Source organism: Pectinophora gossypiella, chromosome 8, assembly GCF_024362695.1.
Source record: "Pectinophora gossypiella chromosome 8, ilPecGoss1.1, whole genome shotgun sequence".
NCBI classification, from domain to species: Eukaryota; Metazoa; Arthropoda; class Insecta; order Lepidoptera; family Gelechiidae; genus Pectinophora; species Pectinophora gossypiella.
The window spans coordinates 3,876,578-3,892,975 of NC_065411.1; the positions used below are offsets into that span (position 1 = coordinate 3,876,578).

The 16,398-nt window shown below is 36.9% G+C and overlaps 1 protein-coding gene across 8 annotated transcripts in view; it reads left to right on the plus strand.

Annotated features, from left to right (window-relative positions):
- Positions 1-16,398, plus strand: part of LOC126368897 (G protein-activated inward rectifier potassium channel 3-like) — a 39,064-nt gene that overhangs the window by 19,512 nt on the left and 3,154 nt on the right. For 3 of the 8 annotated variants that reach the window (XM_050013121.1, XM_050013120.1, XM_050013119.1), the window contains 2 exons: positions 5,732-6,073; positions 6,314-7,371. In XM_050013121.1, coding sequence (XP_049869078.1) covers positions 5,880-6,073; positions 6,314-7,371 — 1,252 coding nt within the window. In that variant the 5' untranslated portion in view covers positions 5,732-5,879. Of the gene's footprint in view, positions 1-5,731; positions 6,074-6,313; positions 7,372-14,342; positions 15,980-16,398 lie in introns of those variants that run through there. The other 5 variants (XM_050013118.1, XM_050013126.1, XM_050013125.1 and 2 more) reach the window with 3 other exon arrangements.

Sequence of the window (16,398 nt, forward strand, 5' to 3'; positions counted from 1 at the left end):
CTTATAGTGAACACCACATAAGAAAACCCACATTCCCGAGAAATGCATTTTCGGAGGTATGTGACCTAACCTGTATTGGGCTGGTTTACCCTTCGCGGGTTGGAAGGTCAGACAGGCAGTCGCTTCTGTAAAAAACCGTTTTAGGGGGGCGCCAAAATGTCTGGCAGCCGCGGATTTACAGGGGAGTAACTGGTTTGGGCGCACCTGCCCTGTGAATTAGACGTCTTAGCGGCCACATAAAACTCATACATTTAATGGGTGGTCGTAAACGACATTTTTAACAGATTTACACAAAACACACACACATTCGTAATATCGCTAGAAATTGTAACCTAAGTTAAGATTTACTGTCTTTGTTTCTTTGTTTCTTTATTTTTTTTTTTATTATTTAATGCTTCGCTCTTACCCCAATCTTGCAAACATTCACTTGTTACTACGGAAGAACGTTGGCTCCTAACACAGGCTCTTATGCTTAAAAGGAGTCAACTCTAACTTAGAAACACTATTGTAAAGTGAAATAAAATATTTTCATTTTCATTTTTTTTAAGCCAGCGCCGCGGCCCGTGCTAGCACGTGTCATAGCATTATGCTGAGGGAGATCCTTTTTTTTATTTTGGGTGCCTCCATTGTTGAGATATTTAATATCCTGAATTATTATATCTTTTTGTTTCTTTTATTTTAAGTAAAGATTTTTTTGTGGCGTCCAATATGGAAATAAATGTTTTCTTTCTTTCTTTAATTAGGTATATTTCGATGGCCGTAAACTAATTGAAAAAGAACTGTATTTTGAGGGGCGCACCTGTAAGGTCTACCCACCTAAATATTTTGCTAGGGCTGCCAATGCACACCAACAATGTCCTTTAACGCTTGCTTCTGCTTGCGGAATATAACATAGCCAATCATCATCATCATCAGCCCATTAACGTCCCCACTGCTGGGGCACGGGCCTTTCCTATGTATGGATAGGGAGATCGGGCCTTAAACCATCACCTTATCGGGCCTTAAACATAGCCAATAACAGTTGGCAAATCACGAGACGACCATCAGATGAACATACAGCGAATGATCGTTCAATTACCTACAACACACAATAATAATTTAAATAAGTATGTCCCCAAACGTCGAGCGGAAAATGTCGAATGCCATCGAAGTGCTGATCATAAGATCACGATTACAAAATGTCGCAATATTTACTAATTATATTAGATAAATAATAAATCGTGTATCAACATGTTTATTGGAGGTGTGGCGTGTCCAGCTAATTCTAAGTTAAGTGGCAGGACGTAAATACGTCGCAAAATTTGATATGACGTTAAAAATACACATTAAATAGTACATTACAAGATCATGCCTATTTCCCGTTGGGGTAGAGACCATAGAATAGACTAATTTCGGACTAGTCAAATCAGTTACTTTTTACTAAGCGTCAAAACACGAAATTACTATGGAATTTGTATGAAAAAGCAACCTATAATACATAGAAAGACGTGACAAAATGTCGTACTTATTATTACATTATAATTCATAAATAAGTTACTTAATTAGAAAAAAGAAAGCGTTGTTTGTCCGCTTTATTTAGTAGGTAATCAGAATTTCATACTTTATCTTTAATATAACAATACGTCACAAAATAAACTTAAAAACTAGTCATTAAATAACCCGCCCCTCACTGTTATTTATCTTTGACCTAGGAAACTACCCGATTCCATTTATTCCGAATTTAATTAAAACACATACCTACCTACTTAATTTAATATATATATATTTAATTTGGATCGTAGATAATTGATATCATGTGGTTTCCAGGATTTGTGCCCGGTTAATGGCAATAGGATCGCTTTTCGAAACGGTGGCACGAACAAGCTGGGGACAGGGAGGAGTGGAAGAAGGGAAGAGAGGCCTTTGCCCTGCAGTGGGACATTGCGGGCTATTGATAATAATAATAATAAATTATTATTAATAGCCCGCAATGGAAACGACATACAAATAATAATAATAACCCAATAGCCCAGTTCCCTTTGTTCCCATAATCTGCAATAGTCCTACACGAACCGGGAATTGTCTTTGGGTGCACTCCCATAGTGTATACAGGGATAATCGCCGGTTGGTGTCACATCACATTTAGATTAAATTGTCTTAAGGGGCCTCTACGTGTTGGCTTCGGCCCCTAATGTGTCACATTAGGGTTGCAACTCTAACATAGATACCTACTTAAAATATCGTCATAAATATCGTCGTAATGAAAGCGGTTTATTTATCAATATATACGATAAAAATTAATTAAAAGATCCTTTTGTTAAGGTACCTATTTGTCATTTTTTGATCTTACTTTGTTACTTACATAATATAAGGTATTTTATCGTAACGTTTATTATTTTATTAGTCATCATCATTGGCCTTATACGTCTGTTTCAGACGATTTATGACGTCATCGCCTCGAAGAAATGCACTTTCTTTCTTTTTTTATTTATTTTCATTTTATTAGTATGTCCTTATTTTTGAACAGTAGAACAGCCTTTTACAAATAATTAAGTATAACATATTCAATTTAAACGTTACATGTTCGGTAAATCTTAGAATTGTCCACAATAGTCTAAAACGCCCATTTCCCACCGCGGTAACCGAGGTACTAGGGACTTCCATCTGCACAACATTTGATATTAACGTCACAATATTTGTGTGACGTAATATTTTGTAATAACTATGTAAGTACTTCATTTAATTTACATTATACGAAGGTAGGTGTGGTCTGTGTTGGACCTTGGCAAAATAGATCGAGATGGTCCAATTAGAATATGAAATTGATGTACATTAGCGAACCAATTCTCGGCACGTGAAATTAGCTGACCAGGTGTTAGGTGGGGATTTTTTATCTATAGGATGTGAAAAAAAAAAAAAATCCTATATAACAAAAAGCAACATACAATGACCGCGTATAGCTTAACACGTTGCCAGTCCAGTGATCCATATACGGGTCATGACGGACTACCTCCATACGTCCGTGACCCATATATGGGTGACTAAGAAACGACTTACCTGGCACTAAGGGCTCCACTTGGATCCCGGATGCGAGACTTACAAGGAAGTCAAAACATTTTGTATGGGGACTGTCAACGTGTTAAACGCCCGAAGGACGTAATATACGATCCTGACGACGCGATTAACCTAGCTATAGAGACGGCCAATCAGCTCGCGACAATTTATTTAATTTAATGACAACAAACACTTCCGGACCCTGATACCGGCCCTGCGGGTGATGTGGCTGACGATTTCCCTCATTCAGCGCTTATCGCTATCGACTCATTAGGGTTGATTAATTATTTCAAATGTAATCCTCTCAAACGACGCCGTGAGCCGAGGTTCGCGCCCAACTGAGCCCTCATTCCCTCCCTGTTGTCTTAAATTTTGTATCGCCCCAGCGCTCCCCATTTGTCCGGCTGAATACGTTCTATGTTATTATACTACAGCCTTTATCCATTTTTGAAAAGTGGCAGAAAATGCGGGATTACTATCATACAAATAAGCAGAAAGAAAATATTTTCTCCAAATGTGACAACATGTCAAAAGATAAACATGTTCCTTCCTCATTTCAACTACTTATTATCTGAAAGGAGTGCGGTTCTGCATCAACGCGCGTGCGTAACACGATAGCTTATAGAAATAGCTTCTGAATATCAAGTTACAGAGCAAAGCAAAATAACCATACTTACTTATTTATATATCTTTTCTATAAGTATTTATACAAGATGTTGCACTGCCCCGCACCAAATTGTGAGAAATGTTTCTTGCCACTGGTTGCTTAGAAGAAATTGTTGCTTAGCAATAAGGCCGCCAGATAGTATATATTTACTGTTACCATTTCACGCTTAACCCGCTGAACCAATTTAGATGCAATTTGGTTTGGGTACAATTTTTTTTTTTTTTTGACATGACTTATTGTAGATTTGCCGCAGATGGCATTCACTACTTGGCCGGACAAATGGTTAGCGAGAGCCTTCACTCACCCGGTAAGGTACAATTTAACAATCAGGGAAGGATATAACTTTTTATACCGAAAGTTATCTACACCTTGAAGGTATTAAAAGGTGGGTGGATAAAACGAGTCACGCGCGATAGCTGAAGACGCAAGCGGAAAGCTAGTCAGTGGATACATCTATACACTTGTCTTGTTTTACGACATTACAGGTGCATGTAACATGTTTAACGTACTAAGTATTATGTAGAAGTGACGAACGGCAAATATTAGAACTCAACTCGTAAGCAAATTTTCCTAGAACATTGTGACGAGAACTTAAAATAACAATACGAGTATAACTAAGTAAATAATTGTAGTGGAATAGATAAGTTTCGAATATATCATCAGATAATGGGTTGAGTCACATCACTATAAGTAAGTGGCGCTTACGGTCTCGTCATCCCCTTAGCATTATCCCGTTTTTCACAGGGTCTACTAACTTAACCTGACGATTTGACAGGTCCGGTTTTTTACAAAAGCGACTCCCTGTCTGCCCTTCCAATCTGCGAAGGGAAAACCAGCCCAATACAGTTAGATCACATACCTCCGAAAAATGCATTTCTCTGGAATGTGGGATTCCCTTCACCGCTGAGCACGTGATAATCATTTATGATCCAAACATGAATTCGAAAACAAATTCGACTATCATTGGTTTAGGCATGTGCTGGATTTGAACCTGCGACCTCAAAGTGAGAGAGGCAAGCGTTCTACCAACTGGGCTACCACAGCTCTTACAACGCTTACGGTCTACAATGAGAAAATAAGTAGTTCTGAATAGGAATTTATCGATCCATTTTGGGTTTGTGAGTTCTTTCTAAAAGTAAATACCATAAAAACAAAAACCTTATCATGTTATTTTGTCAATCTTAATAATACCTTCATATTCCGTACTAAGGTATGTAATGTAATATAAAACTTATCTGATATAGTAAAAACATAAGTACATAGGTACTTATCCTGTGCGAGGAATTATCGTGCTTATAACAATGAATATTCTTTATGCAGCATAGCGTCACGCCTGTATCCCCAAAGGGGTAGATAGAAGTGTATAGTCTATAAGCCCACTCCTTGCCAGCTGTTTAAGTCTCATAATAGGGGGTGGGCCTTTTGCCAATAACCGGGCACAAATCCTGGAAACCGAGTAATATCAATTGTCTATAATCTAAACATGGATTCACATTCGATACTTATGGTTGTATTAATAAACCAACCTCAGCTTCGAGACTGCTGTCGAGATCGTGTCAATGTGACAGTTTTCATATAAAAACAGGGACTTGAGCACGGTCTTGAGGGCAGTCTCAGCTGAGATTAGTTTATTAATACCACCCTTAAAGTCGTAATCAGTGGTTTCGAGTCTGAGCCGAGATTCGAACCTACGTCTCTACAATGTAAATGCAAGCCATTCTTTGCCCGAACAGGGCTATCTCATATTTTATCTACGTATATAAACATTAGTCGCGCCCGTATCCCTATCGGAGTGGATAGAGTCGCAAGTCATCTTACGCACGGTGCAGTCCTAATATGGATATGATAAATTACATATTAATAGTGGCCACAAATTTTATCACCCATATATTTTGAAGATAACATTTAAGACTGATCTTCTTTACCTATCCGGAGGTAGCTGTAAACACACCCTGTAGCGAGGCACTAATAACATTATATTCTCCTCGACTGATAATTTGGGATATAAAATTTCGCGTTACAATTATACAGTGTTTAGCGCGTCATTGTGTTGGCGGGTGCGAGAGGCGGAGTCGTGACCGCGGCATTATCGCGAGAGATGCTTCAGCTGGCTGGCAGGGGATGCTCGGCCAGACGCGCCGCACACTGAGCCGTGCGCACACGCCGCCACGCCCGCGCCATGCACGCCGACCCCGAGTCCCCCGCCTGCCGCGAGGAGACCTCCCTCCTCCCCGACGACTGGCTCAAAGTCAAAGCCGTTCGCTCCAACGGCAACCTTTCCCCCGGCGTCTACTACCCCACCACCACCACCAAGAGGTTCGTCGCGCAGCACCCCCAACGCTGCCTTGTGCCGTCTGACACCGACACCAACCCGTACTGTTTCGCTTTTGTCCGTCTATTGCCTTATGTATCTGTTTTATGTTCAGAAATTAAATTTACATTAGAAAGCCATTTACAGTAACTAGTCCACATTACTGACATTAACAGCGACGAAGGCCGCCGCAGTGACGATGCAAGCGTGAACTGAACGTTCACACTTACAGTATATCATTGATCTTATTGCCAGTCATTGGCGCGGAAACGTAACTATATAATTTGTTTATTTCTTTGCAGGAGCCGCTCGCACAGATATGGTGCGTCAAGGAGGGCGAGGAGGCGAGCTATCCTCAAAAATGGAGAGTGCAATATCCTCAAATCGAAGATATCGCAGCGTCGGTTGCGGTTCCTGCAGGATATGTTCACGACCCTGGTGGACGCTCAGTGGCGGTGGACCCTCCTAGTGTTCACCCTGTCCTTCATCCTTTCGTGGCTGGGTTTCGCCCTTATCTGGTGGCTCATTGCGTTTACACACGGTGACTTAGAAGAGGATCACATGCCGCCTATGCAAGAAACCACGAATTGGAAACCCTGTGTATTCAACATTTTTGATTTCACGTCATGCTTCCTGTTCAGTATTGAGACACAGCACACCATCGGTTATGGTGCCCGTACTACCACCGAGGAATGTCCGGAAGCTATATTCATAATGTGCCTGCAGAGTATTGTCGGTGTGATGATCCAAGCCTTCATGGTGGGCATAGTTTTCGCCAAGATGACGAGACCCAAACACCGGACACAGACGCTACTATTCTCGAAATATTGTGTGGTGTGCCAGAGGGACGGTGAATTGTGTTTAATGTTCCGAGTCGGTGACTTGCGGAAGTCGCACATCATCGGAGCGAGTGTTAGAGCTCAGCTGATACGATCTAGGACGACGAAAGAAGGAGAGCTATTGTCACACTATCAAACTGAACTGGAGTTGAACGCTGACGGATGCGACAGTAACCTATTCTTCATCTGGCCTATTACGATGGTGCATAGGATAAACGCTGAGAGTCCATTTTATGGGGTGTCGGCCGCGGATGTGCTTCAGGAAAGGTTCGAGATTGTTGTGATATTGGAAGGTACGATAGAGTCGACTGGTCAGACGACGCAGGCGCGTTCAAGTTATACGACGAGTGAAATAATGTGGGGGCACAGGTTCGTGCCGCTAGTGTCGTACAACCGCGAACGACAGGGCTACGAGGTGGACTACTCCAAGTTCGACGAGACCCACCAAGTGGACACGCCACTGTGCTCCGCTAAGGAACTTGACGAGTTCTATGGCAACCAGCCGGACCGTAGATCTATTGGTGAGTTAGCCAAAGTAAAATATCGTGGTGTTGGTTGTTTGTGTAGAAATAACACTGCTTCAAAACTGTGTGCTTCGTTTTCAACGCTATCATGACACAATTTGTCTAATCTCTAACAAAGATAAGGAGTTTTCTTGGTCACTGTCACCTAAGTTAATGTTTTTGACGTCATTTACGTGTTTGTTTCGAGTCATTCACCGAGCCAATTTATCACTTGAGAAGATTGCGATGTGCAGGATTAGTGAACTCGTGAGAGTACAGGACAAAGATTTAGCTCAGCGATGTGTAGACTAGATAATGATAGATATATAGTGTTTATTTACAAGAATCCTACCAAACAAAAGGTTATTATAACAATAACCTCTGTCTGTAGATGCACGTTTATTATCAAGGGTCAGGATAGTAAATATATTGTTGCTACTTTCGCGATAAATTCTATGATTTGTTGCAAAACAAGGGATTCATCAGAATTAATATGATAATTAACCTTTTATATTGACGACATCCGACATAGAGATTACCCTCATTAAGAAATGTAAATATACAAGTAATTAGATCGATGGTAAGGTAATATATTGGATTTGAGAATATACTTTTATCTATTCTTAACATTAAAAAAAAACACATAGCGAACGTTATTTTTTTATTTCAATAGATTTTTACATAAACAGCCTATATACGTCCCACTGCTGGGCACAGGCCTCCTCAGGTGGAGTATACTCCACCACGCTAAATCCAATACATTATTATCTACTTATTCTTTATTATAAGAGTCAGTAATACCTCAGCGCAGCCCATTAATTATTAAAATACTTCAGTACATTATAATAATTAAAGATTAAAAAAAAAATTAAATAACAACCTCTTATTTAAATCAATGAAATTTGATTACTATCAACATAAAATAGATACATACATATGCCAAACAAAACACAGCCCTAAAATACCGAACTAGGCAACTGATACTATCATAATGTAATAACTAATACGGATAAATAGTCATAGATGAAAATAATGTATAGGTAACCACATAATACAAATTATCTTTCCGTATATTTGACAGACAAGTTTGAGAATACAAGCTATTCAATTATAGCTACGAATAATTATTCGTAGAATTATAGGCACATAGTCAAACAATAAAAGAAATAACAATAATAAGACTTATTATTTATTCGTAGCATGGCATTAATAATCTTCATTTATTTCTCAATAGTCAGCGTCCATTTTTAGAATACAGTCTTCCAAATTTGAATTTTACATACATAAATTTGACAAATATTTTTTTCAATTTACTTATTGAAAAATCGGCACTAATACATAAAAATTAGAAGCTCAAAAATTTTAAAACAACAGGCCTAAGAGTGCCCAGTCGGGCGCGAACCTAGGAGAATATTTAAAAGAATTAATCGACCCTAGTGGGTCGATAGCGATAAGCACTAAATGAGGGAATCGGGGGGCGAATCGAAACTGGTTGAAAGATATCGAGGTTTTGTTGAAGAAAATCACATCAGAATGTGATTTTTCAAACAGGCGCTTACATGGTTTTCACTATAGGGCGACGATATTGAGTTGTTATTCACACTTGTTAGAAGAAACACGTGATATCCAATGAACCGTGCCACTCGGTAGCAATGTTCCATACATTCACATACTTATGACTATTATACAATGTATAAATACCTATATTAACCCTTTCACGGACAGAGACCATGGGTCAACCACCATGGGACCATGTGGTTCATAATAGGTAGTATGACACCTTGGAATCGGAACGTCCGTTATTGTATGTTGTATGTCCTTGAAAGTGTTAATATTTATGAATTCATGTTTAAATTGAATCATAAATGATTATCATGTGCTCAGCGGTGAAGGAAAACATCGTGAGGAAACATACATACTTACCCGAGAAATGCGTTTCGGTAGTATGTGACCGAACTTGCATTGGGCTGGTTTTCCCTTCGCGGGTTGGAAGGTTAGACAGGCAGTCGCTTCTGTAAAATATCGGACCTGTCACATCTTCAGGTTAGGTAAGTGGACCCTGTGAAAGCGGGATAACGCTAGGGAGATGATGATCTAGTAATTATGAATACGAAAATAGTTCTATCAATATTTCAACACTTCACGCCTAAACCGCTGGATCGTTTTAGATGAGATTTAGCACATACCTACAGATCGTAAAACCACAACTCATAGAACTGGATAGTTTCATTTGAATTCTTTTAATGGACACTCGGATCTCATATGTGCAATATACTACAGTTTTTAGTTTTTGTGGGGTATTCAAATTGACGTAAAATATACTTTCTAACATTAACTTAGGGATGGTTTTCAGCCTAGCTGGATTAGTTATATATTTAACAAGTCATAGATACCAGACGACAGTTTCAGTCACTACAGGTCGTGCGTTCGCGATCATATTACTTAATGACGTCATTATTAGAAGAAAAACGTGTTATTTTTAATTGGTTTAAAAACAAAAACCCGACTACGGAAAAATCAAGCTCTTAAATGTATAAAGCAAGACAAATATATCTTTAAAACTCTACCGAATAGTGACGTTTAAGAGATATCCTTAAATATGTTTCAAATTAGGAATTGTATGTTTCATGTTAAGTTTATTTCACACCGAAACTGTCTGCGTGTGACGTAATCCAGGTTATATGATAAAAAAATCTTGTTCAGATATGTCTGCATCCACATCAATCATTTTCCCAACACGTACCTACTTATACCTATTCAGTTTCAGTGACTTTACATGTCATTACAAAGCTATAATTATGATCATATTGTTGAAGTCTAGTGTCATAAAAGTTGATGAGACGTGTTAGAACATAACAATTTATTAATGAATTTGTGTCATGTAATTCTTTCTGAAATTATATTATGACTTTTATGTGTAAAAGATATCATGAAGTAAGGTTGGCTATCATTCTTTTGCTTGATGAGAATTTCTACTTTCAATAACATACGACGTAACATTTGAAATACAAATTGAATTAAATAAATCTAAATTACAATTAAAGTGACCAATTACATAAACTGCGGGAAATATTTATTTATATTCACCAACCCAATAGATTATAGCATTCTACATACAGGGTGTTAGTGACATCGTAACGAAAACTTTGAGAGATGATTCAGGCCATAATTCTGAGTTGATATTAAGTGGAATTTTCCGTCGCAAAAGTATGGAACGGAAAATAATTTAAATAAGCTCTAAAATTTTCATGACTTCTCCGACAGGAAATTCCACTTGATATCGACTCAGAATCATGGTCTGAATCATCCCCTTCAGTATTCGTTACAGTGTCACTAACACCCATACCTACTTGTATGGCTACTGTATGTACTTGTATGGGGTGTAAGTGTCATCGTAACGAATACTGAGAGGGATGATTCAGCTGATTATTCTGAGTTAATATCAAGTGGAATTTTCCATCGCAAAAGTATAGAATTGAAAATAATTTAAAAAAAAACTAAAAAAATAACATGAATTTTGCGACGGAAAATTCCACTTGATATTAACTCAGAATCATGGTCTGAATCATCCCTCTGAGTATTCGTTACGATGTCACTAACACCCTGTATATCATTATCAACATTTTTCTATCGCCTCAAATATGTTTATTTAGTTTTAAATATTTATTATTATACACATATCAACAAAATACATACATAATTAATTGACTATAAATACAATATTATTTCTGAAGAAATGAACCTTTGTAGATAGCGACTAAGTATTGAGTTCAATGAAAAAAAGGTCCTAAATAGGTACTCAAAAGGAAATAGCTTTAATCTCTAAAAAAATTTCAAGAAGAGATAAGCTATCGAAGAATTAATCATTGTAAACATTCGAGTACATGACGTGACACACCAAAATGTCTTTATAGGTAATATTGGTCAAATTTACGATTTGATATCAGTGCATATTTTGGGCTGTACTGTAATACTAATAGTACCTACCTACCTTTTATGAGTATGTTGCAGCGGATTTATGATCAATATGAACAACTTAATCGGAGGGAGAGTTATCATTGTACTTATAGGTACAGTCATGAGCAATATCATGTACTCACTTTAGAACCCTGTCGCACTATCATATTTGGCATTTAATGAAACTTACGGTTTAATTTGTCAAAAAAGTCATTGTGACAGGGTTTTAAAGTGTACAGATATTGGCAGGTACTCGTGACCGTACGCAATATTCTTTATTCTATGCTCCTGTTCCTCTCAGATAATCGGCCATCATCGTTTGACAAGGGCCATGTAGTAAGTAAGTTGGTATACTTTATTCACTTCAAAGCGTAGTTAAACTGAGAACAATAGATATTATTTCCCATACAAATCCCATGATGTTAATATAACAATATCAATAACTGAAACTTTGTTGTTTTTCAATACATTTCATACGAGTAGCTATATTCTTAGGTATATACCACACACACACACACACACACATATATACACTAAGGGCGCGTTAAATTTAGTCGTGAGCCCGTCTAGGACCATTTGTGGTATGGATTTAAATTGCAGCGCGACAGTAGCGCGAATGCAATGTTGCAGCAACGGAACTAATTCATTATTAATTAAGATAAATAGTTAAGGCGCCCTTTAGTTGTTATTGATTATATTTGTGACTCATTTTTATCATCTGATTCAGTCGAAAACGTGTTTAAGGAGATCTCGATATGGATTTGGTGGATTTAAAAAATATTGATTAGGTAAAATAGGTAAGGTTTTTTATTATTTTAAGAGGATAAAAATCATAATAAAAATAAAATTAATAATGAATATTATATGAAAAAATCACAATAATATATAATAAGTAGAACAATAAGTAACTCATTATAATACTTTAGTGTAAGTGACTGTTAGTGAACCTAAATAAATAATTAAACTAAAGCAGGTTATATAATCCATTCCCCCTTCGGTTGATTGAGGGGAGGCCTGTGCCCAGCAGTGGGACATTATATAGGCTGTTTATGTATGTATGTATGTAAAGCAGATTATCAGTTGCGAAGGGATGATTATGAATTAATATTACGTTAGGAAAACCATGACTTTCATTCTATTAGTATGAGATAAACTCCTTTTATTAATGGGCATGCGCTGAAGTACCTACTGACTTAAGTTAGGACCATTCGTGATATTCTATACTCAATTATTACGTCCCCTCTCCAATTTAAGATAGCACAAATCCACAGGAAGCATCGTTTCGCCAATTTGTAGCCAACCCCTTACAGGATATCCATTGTATTCAAACAGTTGACGTCAAAAATAATGGGCAATCATGTTTAACCATAGACTATAATGCCCCTTCGTTTAGCGAATGATTTACTATTAACTTAAACAACAAGACATTGGCTTTATGCGTTAATATTACTGCTAATATGTTAATAGTCCTCTGTATCTCTTTGGTCGTATACTTGTATGAGAAACGAGTAAATAAATAATTTTCGACTAATCGGTTTTTAACACTTTCACGGACAGAGAGCATTGGTCATTGGCGGTTCATAATAGGTAGTATGACACCTTGGAATCGGAACGTCCGTAGACGTTCTGTCCTTGAAAGTGTTAAACAAAATTTTGCGGTCACTCGCACGGATCACTTGCACTGTTCTTTATATTTTAGCCGTTTAACTCTGACATAAACAATATACACTAATCTAAAACATTTAGGCCGTTACTACAAAACACAAACTAAAAATAAACTAGGTTTAAATTAGTATTTCGCGCCACGAAAGAAGTCGGCGGATTTTAATGAAACTAACTTGACAAGTCATAATAATTCTATGCAGGATCTGCGACAGTAGCGCCGCGGCGTTCGGGACTTCTTTCGTATACGGATTATATTTTAAACATAGTTTATCTTTTAGTCTTTGTTTTGTAGTAACACTGTTATACTTACTAGTATAAATAAATGCAATATTTCACGTAATTTTGTCGTTTTGTATTATATTCAAGGCAGATAGAACATGACTTTCTACAATTCAGAATACCTTCAAGAAAAAATATTGTAAGATAATGAAGATTGATAGCTTGTTTGTCTGTTTGTGTCTCAAACGGTACTAGACCATCCTTTCAAGGTAACAGATAACTTACTAAAATTAAAAGCACGCGTGAAATATAACAATAGCTGGTCTAAAATTGTATATAAAGGGAAAATGGTGCAAATTCTGTCAGACACAAAGTTATTTTTTTATTTGAGTATAGCTAAGCAATATGTATTTGGCTGTTCTGAAAATAACCCTAACTCTTTCTGGCACTTACCATATATAAAGACGGCACTATTTTAGAGCTGTCTCCTCATCATGACTAACTTAAGAGCCACACACTTTTTGGTGTAGATTCTCCATTGTTTTAAGTTTACGCGGTTATTATCATAATTAAAGCACATAATAAAGGGTTCTTACCGCGTTTAAATGGGGAAACGCGGTAAGAACCCGTTATTATGTGCTTTAATTAGATTATCCATTCTTGAATATCGAAGGCCAATTCTTTGACTTCTTTGTAAAGGCACGATGTTCGCTTTCTCTTTAGTTTGTTCCTAGGCTTTTCTTGGTCTTCCCCTTCCTCCCTTTGCTTCTATCTTCGATTCCATAAAGTTTTCAATAAAATTGTCGTGTTCTATTAAGTGTCCAATCACCTTGCCTCTTTTGTCCTGGATAACTTTCTTTATTTGTCTGTTTTCCCTGACCTTCTAGCGCTTCCTTTTTGTCCAACTTCTTATTTCCTTCGTCCTCCAAAACCACATTTCAAAAGCTCCGAGAACTAAACAAACAAGCTAATAAAAAAAATAAAATTGCGTCCGCCAGAATTGGAACCAATTTCTCCTAAAATTAAAATTAACATTTTTTAATTTATATGTTTCGGATTACAGTAGTAACTCTATAGAAGTAGCTAAGTATGTTTTATCTTCATGTAATTGTGTATGTGTAACGTGTTATATGTTTGTGATGTCCCAGAGAGTACGGAACCCCCTCCACTGAAGATCCCAGAGTGCGCCCCGCCTACGGAACCCAAAGCTGAGCACAAAGATGGCGACTACACTGTCACCTTGTAACCTTAGACTTGTCACCTTATAACCTTGAACTTACGTCACCTTGTCACTTTGAGTTTAAAAAAATGAAATTCATTGATTTGAATCTTACCTGAATGTCGACGGGAGAAGAATTCATTAGACGACTAACGAAAAATTTTAGAGTAGGTAAAGTTGTAATGTCGTGTTTTACAGACACAAACTCGAATTGAAATCTCAATGGTTAGTGATATAACAAAGTGTCTAACAAATTGCAACAACAGAAGAGGTTTTACAGTACACGTCAGAAATATTTCTGTGCGACTTAGTTGTGTCAATTAGACACAAGTTAAAAATGCATACCTTTATTAGTATCTCACTAATAAGTAGCTAATATGTATGAGAACATAAACAATAAAAATACATGTCGTAAAATCTGGCAACGAAATTGCGTCCTAATATGATGGAGTATTAAGCCTCGTCTTCACTAGGCGACATTTGTCATTGGTTGTCATCTTAGTTTAAATTACAAGGTGTAGTAGGTAGTAGTTTCTGCGACTGGCTAATAGCCCGTCACCATACGATATCCATCTCACTTGACTTGGACTTTGTGTCAAAAGTGCCTGCTAGTTGTCTTCTGATTACTTGTTCTACCCACCCCGTCAGGGATTACGGGCGTGAATTTATGTATGTATGCAATAAATTACAATTTTCGTACAAATCTGTTGAACTGCTAGTCAAAGATTAGATAAATTAATACGTTAAAATCACCATGAAAATGATTATGATGATTACTGTTATTCTCTTTAGTCATAAAATGTACGTATTGTTATTTTCTTGTAATTGTTAATTCGAAACATTCCATTTTATTTATATTACTTATATAGTTTAAGGTTTTCTGCTTGTTAAGAGCCAAAAAGCTAAGAGTCCTATCTCACCAGGAGACTAAGTGGCGCCATTACAGTCGCGGTACCAACAAAATGTATTTATTTATTCAAAAACAAAATAATCTCAAGTACTTATTAAATAAACACTCAAGTATTGCTATACACAATTATATTCACTGTATTGCTGTATCAACCGAAAAACACCGAAGTCTGTGGTATAAGCCTTTGCAAATGCATAAAGGGCAACTCACCAAAGCGGCGGCGCAACCATGGCATGCTAGTGAGATAGGACTCTTAGACATAATAAATATACATACCCTCCTATGTTTGAAGTTATATATCCAAGTAACTACTTGATAAGTACATATACAGATTTCTTCACAAGACATCCCTTTCCATAAATATTGATGAAAATGATCAACATTCCGATTTGGTACTCAGACGATAATATATCTATTGTTGTAATTATAATGAATTATAGCGATGGATTCAAAGTTACTATATTCCAAAAAGAATATTAATAAATTATACAATGCACTGTAAATTATTTCACAAATGTTGTTTATTGTTAAGGAAAAACGTAAAATGTGTAATTTTATTTAAATGTAAATGTCACAAAACCGCAATCTTAGCTGTAAGTTAGCGATGTACGAGTATATGTAAATATAAATGAATGAATAATTTATGTTCTGGCGTTTATTTGACAACACCAATAGATTTAAGGCAGTTTTTGGGTTAAGATTTTACCTTTTTTTTGACGTTTGTATTGTAGATTGCGATCGCGAACCTCGGCTCAGGGCTTCGTCCGAGAGGAAGAATATTTGAAAGAATTAATCGACCCTAGTGGGTTGATAGCGATAAGCACGGAATGAGGGAAATATTACCTAATGTCATAAAAATCTAAGAAAGACTATAATAAATAAAATACTATATAAATGACCAATTTAGGGAGGTACATAACTAAATTATTGTTTCCAGTTAAGCAGAAAACTTTTACGATAATACTTTACTTACTATTTACGTAAGTTGTCATAAAAGAACATAAGCTCACGATTATATTATTATACCCAATTACTCTCCCGACGACCCGATTACTCTAGCCATAGAGGCGGCCAA